The sequence below is a fragment of the Scyliorhinus canicula genome, chromosome 11 (genome assembly GCF_902713615.1).
Source record: "Scyliorhinus canicula chromosome 11, sScyCan1.1, whole genome shotgun sequence".
Taxonomy (NCBI): domain Eukaryota; kingdom Metazoa; phylum Chordata; class Chondrichthyes; order Carcharhiniformes; family Scyliorhinidae; genus Scyliorhinus; species Scyliorhinus canicula.
The window spans coordinates 36728911-36741335 of record NC_052156.1 but is presented as its reverse complement, the minus strand read 5'-3'; the positions used below and the strand labels follow the sequence as shown (position 1 = coordinate 36741335).

The following is a 12425-nucleotide window of genomic DNA, read 5'->3' as shown; positions in this document are numbered from 1 at the left end:
TGAACCTGGGTGAATAATAATAATCTTTATTGTCACAAGTAGGCTTACATTGCAATGAAATTACTGTGAAAGCCCCTAGTCACCATATTCCGGCACCTGTAGGTACACAGAGGGAGAATTCAGAATGTCCAAACTATCTAACAGCATTTTCTTTCAGGACTTGTGGGGGAGGAAACCGGAGCACCCAGAGGAAACCGACGCAGACAACGGGGAGAACATGGAACTCCACACAGACCGTGACCCCAGCATGGAATCGAACTGAGACCCTGGCGCTGTGAAGCCACAGTGCTAAACACTGTGCTACCATCCTGCCCACAGGTCCCTCACACTGTGAGGCAGCTATGCTAACTAACCATGTGCCACCATAACATGTGTAGTTATCAACTGCTGCCATAGAATCCTCATTTGAGTGTAACTTGTCTACATTGGATGTCTGCAAAGATGAGATGAGAAGAATTGATCCAGTTCTATATTCCTCCTCCACTCGAAAGCTCGATTGGTGAGAACCTGCAGAAATCTACCGGGTCCAGCGACCCATCTTCACACGAGGGGAACAGCATTTAAACCCTGTAACTTTATCTTTTTTTGTATAAAGCCTGTACTCCAAAGCCCACCTCTGCAGAGACTCTATCTGGTTGTCCTTGGTGTTTTTTATGTGTGTGCTAGGGTATTTTAAAAAGGTACAGTAGTATACTTCCAGAGTACAAGTGTGTGTGTACCAGTTCTTGCAATTTGTTTTTAAAAAGTTTTGTTTTACAATAAGTCAATCATTCTGAGTTCATTGAAAGCAGGCAGGTTAAATTCCCTTTTATTCTGAGTCTAAAAGCAGTGAAGGTAAACAATTAGCCATTTTAGTGAGTGAATTAAACTTTTAAACTAATGGTGTGACCTGCATTGAAATGGGGAGAGATAAATTGTCCACTCCTTCATTCCAGTCTTAACAATATACGTTTGGTTATGACTGCCGAATTACTTTAGATTTAGCTTCTATAGAATGATGTAGGGATCTTATTGTAAAAGTATGTAATTAATTACCTGGCGTTTCTTTTCCTTTCTTTTTCTTCTTCAGTTTCTTTTGTACAGTGTTTAAACTTTCAGCATCAGCCAAATTATCAACAGCGATGGCCAAAAAGACATTCAGCAAGATATCTAGAGAAGATCACTTAAGGAAAATGTTAATATATTGCACGCATCATCTAAATTATTTATGTTAGCTTAAGATATTCACCTTTTTGTGATCCAGTAAAAGTGATTCATAGTTCAGATTCAATTTTATGAGGATTACGTGCCATTTGACAAATTAAGTGTTACAAAAATTACTTTGCAACTGATACTGCCCACAAAATCAAATAAATGGATCAGTTCAAATGTAAAATTTATTAGACATTGTAAATAAGTGTAGAATAAGTGAATAATTGCAGTAGTATCTTAAAGGTAAACAGCAGCAGAAATTTTAACTTCAATTTTCACTTGGGGTGTTAGTGCAATATCCGACCAGAGCAGAAATTCATCACCAGGGACCCAAGGGAATGAATCCAGGCATGACGGTAAGTGGTGAGTTGGGTTCCAGATGCAATCATGGACAGGGAAGGGATGTGGACACCTAGGGCAGGGAGGGCCCAAGATTTCTTTGTGGGGTCAACACAAGATTTTGGAAATGTCAGAATGCTGTGCGTAAATCCTGAAGTTTATGAAGTTCACTGCAATTATTAACCTTTCCTGGAGGTTAATGTGTGAAACATTAATTTGCCGTTCAAACCACGTGGCAACCATCAGGAGCTGCTTATCACAAAAGCCTGTCCAATAAACTAAATGCTTAGCGAAAATCCTTTTCCTGATAGTCTTCCTCCTGGCCAAACCTCATCAGGGAGTTGTCTGCTATGATACTGCTTACCACCAGCATTTTACTAATGGCTATTTGAGTGGCATTATTGGACCTACAGATTAAATATTAATTAATGTCCACCTGGGATGCCCTTCGGCTGCCAAAAATCAAGTATTTAAAGTGGTGGTAGGCAGGTACAAGTCAAAAATTAAGAGGCAAGGGCCTAACCTCCATTTTAACCAACTACTTTGTCTCTGATCGTGTTTTTGGGATCCTTAAGGGGGAGGGGGAGCAGCCCCAAGTCGTGGTCCACATGGGTACCAACGACATAGGTAGGAAGAGAGATGGGGATTTGAGACAGAAATTCAGGGAGCTAGGGTGGAAGCTGAGAGCTAGAACAAACAGAGTTGTTATCTCTGGGTTGTTACCCGTGCCACGTGCTAGTGAAGTGAGAAATAAGGAGAGAGAGGAGTTGAACACGTGGCTACAGGGATGGTGCAGGAGGGAGGGTTTTGGTTTCCTGGATAATTGGGGCTCATTCTGGGGTAGGTGGGACCTCTACAAACAGGATGGTCTTCACCTGAACCAGAGGGGTACCAATATCCTGGGGGGTAGATTTGCTAGTGCTCTTCGGGGGGGTTTAAACTAATTCAGCAGGGGGATGGGAACCTAAATTGTAGTCCCAGTGTACAGGATGTTGAGAGTAGTGAGGTCAGGGATAGGGTTAAAAGTTTGAAAGAGGGCACCGGCAAGCAGGACGCTGGTTTGAAGTGTGTCTACTTCAACGCAAGGAGCATCCGGAATAAGGTGGGTGAGCTTGCAGCATGGGTTGGTACCTGGATCTCGATGTTGTGGCGATTTCGGAGAGCATGGGTAGAGCAGGGACAGGAATGGTTGTTGCAGGGTTCCAGGATTTAGATGTTTCTGTAAGAACAGAAAAGATGGTAAAAGAGGGGGGGAGTGTGGCATTGTTAATCAAGGAAAGTATTACGGCGGTAGACAAGGACGCTTGAGGACTCGTCTACTGAGGTAGTATGGGCCGAGGTTAGGAACAGTAGAGGAGAGGTCACCCTGTTGGGAGTTGTCTATAGACCTCCGAATAGTTCCAGAGATGTAGAGGAAAGGATTGCAAAGATGATTCTCGACAGGAGCGAGAGTAACAGGGTAGTTGTTATGGGGACTTTAACTTTCCAAATATTGACTGGAAATACTATAGTTCGAGTACTATAGATGGGTCAGTTTTTGTGCAATGTGTGCAGGAGGGTTTTCTGACACAGTATGTAGACAGGCCAACAAGGGGCGAGGCCACATTGGATTTGGTACTAGGTAATGAACCCGGCCAGGTGTTAGATTTAGATGTAGGTGAGCACTTTGGTGATAGTGATCACAACTCGGTATGTTTACTTTAGCAATGGGCAGGGATAGGTATATACCGCAAGGCAAGAATTATAGCTGGGGGAAAGGCAATTATGATGCTATTCGGCAAGATTTAGGATGTATAGGATGGGGAAGGAAACTGCAGGGGATGGGTACAATCGAATGTGGAGCTTTTTCAAGGAACAGCTACTGCGTGTCCTTGATAAGTATGTACCTGTCAGGCAGGGAGGAAGTTGTCGAGCAAGGGAACCGTGGTTACTAAGGAAGTTGAAGCACTTGTCAAGAGGAAGAAGAAGGCTTATGTTAGGATGAGACATGAAGGCTCAGTTAGGGCACTTGAGAGTTACAAGTTAGCCAGGAAGGACCTAAAGGGAGAGTTAAGAAGAGCGAGGAGAGGACACGAAAAGTCGTGGCAGATAGGATCAAGGAAAACCCTAAGGCTTTCTATAGGTATATCAGGAACAAAGAATGACTCGAGTAAGATTAGGGCCAATCAAGGATAGTAGTGGAAAGTTGTGTGTGGAATCAGAGGAGATAGGGGAAGCGTTAAATGGATATTTTTCGTCAGTGTTTACACTGGAGAAAGACAATGTTGTCGAGGAGAACATTCAGGTTCAGTCGACCAGGCTAGATGGAATTGAGGTTCAAAAGGAGGAGGTGTTAGCAATTTTGGAAAATGTCAAAATAGATAAGTCCCCTGGGACAGATGGGATTTATCCTAGGATTCTCTGGGAAGCCAGGGAGGAGATTGCAGAGCCTTTGTCCTTGATCTTTATGTCGTCTTTGTCGACAGGAATAGTGCCGGAAGACTGGAGGATAGCAAATGTTGTCCCCTTGTTCAAGAAGGGGAGTAGAGACAACCCTGGTAATTATAGACTGTGAGCCTTACTTCGATTGTGGGTAAAATGTTGGAAAAGGTTATAAGAAATAGGGTTTATAATCATCTTGAAAAGAACAAGTTGATTAGCGATAGTCAACACGGTTTTGTGAAGGGTAGGTCATGCCTCACAAACCTTATTGAGTTTTTTGAGAAGGTGACCAAACAGGTGGATCAGGGTAAAGCTGTTGATGTGGTGTATATGGATTTCAGTAAGGCGTTTGATAAGGTTCCCCACGGTAGGCTATTGCAGAAAATAAGGAAGTATGGAATTGAAGGTGATTTAGCGGTTTGGATCAGTAATGGCTAGCTGAAAGAAGACAGAGGGTGGTGGTTGATGGCAAATGTTCATCCTGGAGTTCAGTTACTAGTGGTGTACCGCAAGGATCTGTTTTGGGGCCACTGCTGTTTGTCATTTTTATAAATGACCTGGGAGAGGGTGTAGAAGGATGGTTAGTAAATTTGCAGACGACACGAAGGTCGTGTGGAGTTGTGGATAGTGCTGAAGGATGTTATAGGATACAGAGGGACATAGATAAGCTGCAGAGCTGGGCTGAGAGGTGGCAGATGGAGTTTAATGCGGAAAAGTGTGAGGTGGTTCACTTTGGAAGGAGTAACAGGAATGCAGAGTACTGGGCTAATGGCAAGATTCTTGGTAGTGTAGATGAACAGAGAGATCTCGGCATCCAGGTACATAAATCCCTGAAAGTTGCCACCCAGGTTACTAGGGCTGTTAGAAGGCATATGGTGTGCTAGCCTTTATAAGCAGGGGGATTGAGTTTCGGAACCACAAGGTCATGCTGCAGCTGTACATAACTCTGGTGCGGCCGCACCTGGAGTACTGCGTGCAGTTCTGGTCACCACATTATAGGAAGGATGTGGAAGCTTTGGAAAGGGTTCAGAGGAGATTTACTAGGATGTTGCCTGGTATGGAGGGAAGGTCTTACGAGGAAAGGCTCAGGGAATTGAGGTTGTTTTCGTTAGAGAGGAGAAGGCTGAGAGGTGACTTAATAGAGACATATAAGATAGTCAGAGGGTTAGATAGGGTGGACAGTGAGAGTCTTTTCCTCGGGTGATGATGACCAACACGAGGGGACATAGCTTTAAATTGAGGGGTGATAGATATAGGACAGATATCAGAGGCAGTTTCTTTACTCAGAGAGTAGTAGGGGTGTGGAACGCCCTGCCTGCAACAGTAGTAGACTCGCCAACTTTAAGGGCATTTAAGTGGTCACTGGATAGACATATGGATGAAAATGGAATAGTGTAGGTCAGATAGGCTTCAGATGGTTTCACAGGTCGGCGCAACATCGAGGGCCGAAGGGCCCGTACTGCGCTGTAGTGTTCTATGTTCTATGTTCTATCCATTCTGCTGAACAAGCAGGATTAAAATCATCACTATTGCCTCTCCTGCCATAGAAATGTGGGACGGAACCTTGTTGAAAGGTCAGGATGGGGGTCTCACCTGCTGGCTGGAGAGCTGGTGAGAAACGTGCTCTTTTCTTTTCATGAAGGCCTCTTGAACCACAGGCCAGGCAGTGGCAAGGCCAGTGGTGGGCCTTCCCCTGAAATCAAGACTTCAGAGACAAAAGTCTTGCCTCCTGACAGCTGCTGGCCACTTACTGGCCGGCAGGTCTGGTGCCCAGCAGCGCCATTGGGGAGGCTGTGGCTGCTGCTGGAACAGTCACTAGACTGTTGAGTGACTCAGGCCACAGGTAAGTAATGTAGTGGGATGGGGGTCACAGGGACAGAGGCGCAGGGGGATCAGCAGCAAGGATGGACAGGGTGGCTCTCAGCTTGCTGATTTCCAATACTTCCACCATTTGATCTAGAAAGCGCATGAAGGTGGTGGCAAGCTGGCCACACAGATTTAGTTGTGTATGCTCCGTGGCAGCAGCTAGGTTAATATTACCGGCAGTGGGAATAGGTCTTTAAGTAGTCATTAACTGGATTTTTAAGGGCTTCAACTGGCAGCGGTGTAGGAAGGTCGATCATGGGTCTTCCTGTTAAGGAATGGGTTAAGAAGCATTCCAATTAGATGTCTCATTGATCCAATAATTGGCACTGATATGTAAAGGGGCTACAGGTGGCCTTGGGAGCATGTGATGTGATGATAGAGTTTGGTGTTGACTGTGTTCAAGGAAAAATAAAGGTGTTTGGGAAAAGGAGCAGAATTCTTGACTCTTTACTCAACAGCAGCCTGAGGCTAACATTGGTAGCAGAGGATGGTTGCTGTATAAATGTAAAGGGTTGAAAGATACTTTTCCAGGAAAAAAAAATTCAACCAAGGAGTGAGTGAGAAGGAAAAAGAAAATATGGCTGAAACTCGGATAAAGATGGCTGGATATGAAAGCAGAAGATCCCAGCTGTTGCTATGTTTGATTTGATTTATTAAAAAGCTGAAGGCAAAATAAAATTTGGTCACCTGTTTGACTATAGCCATGGAGGAAAAGAATCAGTCGTAAAAAAATTGGAATGAGTACAAAGGGAGAAAACCAACTTTATATAGACATTGGTCGACTTAAAAACAATAGTGACTGGAGGGAAATATATTTAACTTCTATACTGAAAAAACTAGTCTTATCTGTTGTACTGTTTGAGAAGGATACAGTTACCACATATGAACAAAATGATGAAATATATACAAACTATCATCCCTGAGGAGGATGGTCCACCATATGCCATAATTCCATCGTACATCACCATGTTCCAATCTTCACCAGTTAAAATCTATTTGAATACATCCATAAACATTTTCTTAACCGAATAGTGACAAAATTAGTACTAAATATTCCTAACTGTTAATGTATTATAATAGTTCATTGATAACAAATTAATATCAAAAATGTAACAAATTAATGATACATAACAGAAATCTACCCATACTTCATTTTTAACTGAATCAGGTGGTGGGAGTGCATGATGAACATCAGATTGAGCACCAATTTATGGTGGTGCCACAGACTAATGAGATACAGTTTTGAACCCGCGGTCCGCTGACTTCCCGATCGCAGTACTTAATGTTGAGGAGGCACTGACTGGAAATTAGGCATTCCACCAAAAAGTGTAAATACATTAGAACAGGGCAGATTCGGTATCAGACCACTTCAGACCTGTTACATCTGTGTGTACTATATAACCCTGTCTTTTTATTTTCTTTATATTTTGAAGTAGCATTTTGTACATATTTTCTACATGGTGAAAGGCAAAATTAATAACTGAATGATCAATCAATTCCACCATGAAAAATTAATTGTGCCACTTAGCTAGGCCCTGTGCTTAACGTATTATACTGCATGAACTGTCACCAGGGACTATAACTGTAAACACAGAAATCCCACTACTACCTTTGGGAACTGTCCAGAAATGAAGCAGCCAATCGTTTTTGATGATTTCGCTTACATAGTAAGTATAATGGAAATGTGTTAATGGGCTTTCCTGTGTACACAACTGAGTCCAGGGATTATCAAAAATAAATCTGAAATCTTACTCTCACATGGTTTGTATTTACATTATTTTTGTTTTATTGTGTTACTATACACTGCCATTATACCAAAAAATCCAAACTGCGTCAAAAATAATTTTCTGAAATGTGACGGTGCAATGGTAATCCTGCATCACCAGGAGCACAGTTCTGAGGGTTGAGGCTGCAACACTGTAGAACTATCATTGAGCCATGGTATTTATGAGTGAAACGCCCACTTGCTGAGGTAGGTTTTAGCAATCTCCCTATAATGACCTACTAATTCTTCTTCAAAGTAATTTCAAATTTGTATTGTTTTTTCCCACCCCTGCCTATATGAAAATCTCATTTCACAACTGAATAGATTTTCCCAATTGGTTTTCTGTGATACCCATGTGAAAATACCAGGAAAATACTTTCCTTGTATGCTACATACAATTAAACTGTATACCTATTTATGAAGAAGGAATATATATGGTTTTGATGCACATAGCGCACAAAGGAACTTACTTCATTGTTGGTTAATCAAGTATAATTACCTGGAATACAGTGAGAAGAGCTTGCGGAAAGTTATCAAAGGTACTCCGTTTTGTTTGTGTTTCATCAAAGTTAAATTTGCCACCAAAAAGCTGCATTCCCAGCAGCGAAAAGATAATTATAAATAAGAAAAGCAGAAGCAGCAGGGAAGCAATGGATCGCATTGAGTTCAGCAATGAGGCCACCAGGTTACTCAGTGATTGCCAGTGTCTAACAAAACACAATTCCATGATTAGAAGAATGGTTTTAAAATAATCTTATTACTGTAAGGTATGCAACTTCAAAATATGTTATTAATCTATTCATAAAACAGGTGAATGCAGTATGATATACAGCTGCAAAGTTCTGATTTATTCCATTTGCAGATGATGGTCTCTGGGGGAAAAATTGCATCTAAAATACCATTTATATATATAGTTAAGTCACATATTCTGATTCAGAGATAGGAAAGGAAGTAAGTACACTGGATTGTTTTTTCTGTAGTTTTTCTATTCTCCTAATAATCTCACAATTCACTGTGGCATCATTCTGGAAAGAGAATGCTCCTTCAAAACAAATATTGATACTCTTCCATTACCACAGGCATATTGCTGTATGAAAAGCCATATGCTCTTATTTTTACTCCCACTCCCACCTACCCCCACCCCCACATACATTCCAACTATAGTGGGATGTGCCACTGGAGTAAAGGATGAACTATTCAGGAAAAAAACAGCAAGTAACTATATATTGCTAGATGCCACTATACATAATTGATGAAATTTTATATATTTCATAGAAAGCTGAATATTTTTAACCCCTGATAATTAAGGGTTTATCTGCCAGTTGCAGTTTAGTATCAATTTAAATAAATGCTACTCTTTACTATAATCATTACCTTACAATTTGCCTTTTGTACCATGACATTCTTTTCTTTAATCTCTCCTACCATCGACCCTATCCCTGACCTACCCATTTATTCTACCATTCCCTTGGTTTTGAAAATATCACGGGCGGGATTCTCCGACCCCCCGCAGAGTTGGAGAATCGCCGGGGGTGGCACGAACCCCGGCCCGCCGCCCCGATGCCACCTGCCGTATTCTCTGGCGCCCCCGGCAATTCTCCGGGTCCCGATGGGCTGAGCGGCCATCTGTTTTTGGCCAGTCCCACCGGCGTGAATCACTCAACTCACGTACCAGCGGGACCTGGCAGGTAAGTCGGCGGGGGCGGTCCTCGAGGGGGTGGGGGAGAGGGGACCACCTAAGGTGGCCTGGCCCGTGATCGGGGCCCACCGATCTGCGGACGGGTCTGTTCCGTGGGGCATTCCTATCTTCCACGCCGGCCCCTGTAGGGCTCTGCCATGGCCGGCGTGGAGAAAAGAACCCCCCCACAAATGCGCCAAAATACGGCGTCCGGTCTGCGCATGCGCAAAACCATGCCAGCGGTTCAGTGCATGCGTGAGATCACGCCGGCCCTTTGGTGCATGCGCGAACCCGGGCCGGCCCTTCGGTGAGTGCTAGCCCCTGAGAGTGCTGAGAATTCCGCACTTTCGGGGGCTGTTGACATCAGACTGGTTGGCGCCGGTTCTCCCACCGGCGTGGGGACTTGGTCCGCAGAAGGGAGAATACCGGCCCACATTTCTACGTTCTTTCAGTTGTGAAGAAGTCATAGTCAACTCGAAATGTTAACTCTGTTTCTCTCTCCACAGATGCTGCCAGAACTGCTGAGTATTTTTACTACCTTGTTTTTAATTATTAAGAATTAATATGCTATTATCCTAGTAAGATCCTAAATCCTTTTTAAAACAAAACTGGCCAATTGGCAGACAGCCAGCTCAAAGGATGTGTTTTGAACCACACAAAATCCTTGGAAATTGAAATTCAATATTTTTGTTGCAATTGGAACAAAGTTAAGAGAGACAGATAAATAATACTGGCACATTTGGAATAATCTTCAACTACAGTGCTGAGTGGATGATCCACCTTGGCCTCCTCTGGAAGTCCCAGCATCACAGATATCATTCTTGAGCCAATTTTGATTCACTTCATGTGATATCAAGAAATGGCTAAAGGCACTGTATCCTTCAAATGCTCTGGGCCCTGACATTTTTCCGACAATAGTCCTGAAGACTGTTACTCTAGAACTTGCCACGTCCCTAGCCAAGCAGTTCCAGCAAACTAACCTTGGCATCCACCTGGCAATGTGGAAAATTGCCAAGGTATGTCCTGTATACAAAAAACAGGACAAATCCAACCCGGCCAATTACCACAACATCAGTCTACTCGCGATCATAAGCAAAGTGATGGATGGGGTCATCAACAATGCTACCATGAGGCACTTAGTTAGCAATAACCTGTTCGCAGATGCTCAGTTTGGGTTTCACCCAGATCACTCAGTTCCTGACCTCATTGCAGCCTTGGTTCAAACATGGACAAAAGAGCTGAATGCCATAGGTGAGGTGAGAGTAAATGCCCTTGACATCAAGGCAGCATTTGACCAAGTGTGGCACCAAGGAGCCCTAGCAAAACTAGAGTCAATGAGAATCAGGGGAGAACTCTAGACTGGTTGGAGTCATAACTAGCACAAAGAAAGATGATTGTAGCTGTTGGAGGTCAATCATCTCAGCTCCAGGACGTTCCTCAGGATAGTGTTCTGGGTAGCAGCAGGGAGGGTGGACGGTGGAGTGTTAGATATTTATTTGCTATGTGAATTCCTGTTTTCTCTCTTTTTGGTTGTGGTTGCGTTTAATGTATATATACAAATGCCTTAATAAAAATATTTTTAAAATACGATAGTGCCGTAGGCCCAACCATCTTCAGTTACTTCATCAATGACCTTCTTTCCATCATAAGGTCAGAAGTGGGGATGTTTGTAGATGACTTCACAATGTTCAGCACAATTTGCGACTCCACAGATACTAAAGCAGTTAAGGTCCAAATATAGCAAGACCTGGACAATATCCAGGCTTGGGCTGACAAGTGGCAAATAATATTCATGCCACACAACTGCCAGGCAATGACCAGCTCCAACAAGAGTGGATCTAACCATCACCTCTTGACATCCAATGGCATTACCATCATTGAATCCCCCATTATCAATGTCCTGGGAATACCATTGACCAGAAACTGAACTGAACGGTATACAGGACTATAGCCACCAGATCAGTGAAAGGCTCGGAATCCTGCAGCGAATACGTCACCTCCTGAACTTCTACAAAGCTTGTCCACCATGTACAAGGCACAAGTCAGGAGTGTAATGGAATACTGTCCACTTGCCTGAATGAATGCAGCTCCAACAACTCTCAAGAAGCTCAACACCACCCAGGACAAAGCAGCCCACTTGGCTGCTACCCCTTCCACAAAATTTCAATCCCTCCACCACTGACGAACATGGATAGCCATGTGTACCATCTACAACATACACTGCAGGAACCTTAGGCCGCACCTTGGAAACCCATGACCACTACCATCAAGGACAAGAGCAGCAGATACTTGGGAACACCAGCACCTGGAGGTCCGCCTCCAAGTCGCTCACCATCCTGGCTTGGAAATATATTGCCATTCCTTCACTGGCGCTGTGTCAAAATCCTGGAACTCCCTCCATCACAGCACTGTAGAATAGAGCATTAAGTTCAACAATTAAGGAAAATAAGGTATATATTGTAAAGCTTACCTTGTCACTTTGAATATTCTTAGAAGCCGAACACATCTAAATACCGAGATTCCCAAAGAAGACATAATTTCAAACTCAACCAGGATGGTTTCAATGATTCCTCCACACACCACAAAGCAATCAAAGCGATTAAAGAGGGAAACAAAGTATGCTTGCAGGCCCAGGCTGTACATTTTCACTAACATCTCGCATGTGAATAGAGCCAGTAGGACTTTATTTGCAATATCTGTAATACAATAGAAAGATAAAATAATATTTAAACATTGTTGACATAGTAAAACTCTCAAAGTTAATCATTGCTCTTTTTCCAGTTGTCTGCTTCTAATCATTGCACAGCTGCTTTAATGTAACCTATTTAGTGGAAACTAATACAGGATAAAGTGACTGGACCAATAAAGTATCCAAGATGGCGCCGGAGTGAGGCGACGTCTTGCAAGCTGTGCCCAGAATACCCTCTAATTCTATCTTTTACTCTCGTTCTATGCTTCTAAAACTTCATCCTAACTCTTTTTAACATTATATTCTACAGTCTCTCTTTCCTTCCCTATGTATGGTATGAATTGTTTGTACAGCATGCAAGAAACAATACTTTTCACAGTATACTAATACAGGTGACAATAATAAATCAAATCAAATAATAAATAATTTAACACGTAATACATCTTCAGAAAATAATGTGCAAAACTCCAGAAACA

General features: G+C 42.9%; 1 protein-coding gene across 1 annotated transcript in view; it reads right to left on the bottom strand.

Moving 5' to 3' along the window:
* LOC119973643 (voltage-dependent L-type calcium channel subunit alpha-1D-like) overlaps positions 1–12425 on the bottom strand; it is an 863992-nt gene that overhangs the window by 315581 nt on the left and 535986 nt on the right. Inside the window, exons 14-17 of the mRNA XM_038812023.1 lie at positions 11731–11956; positions 8082–8289; positions 6689–6809; positions 1036–1149 (exon numbers count right to left, since the gene is read on the bottom strand). Coding sequence (XP_038667951.1) covers positions 1036–1149; positions 6689–6809; positions 8082–8289; positions 11731–11956 — 669 coding nt within the window. The remainder of the gene's footprint in view (positions 1–1035; positions 1150–6688; positions 6810–8081; positions 8290–11730; positions 11957–12425) is intronic.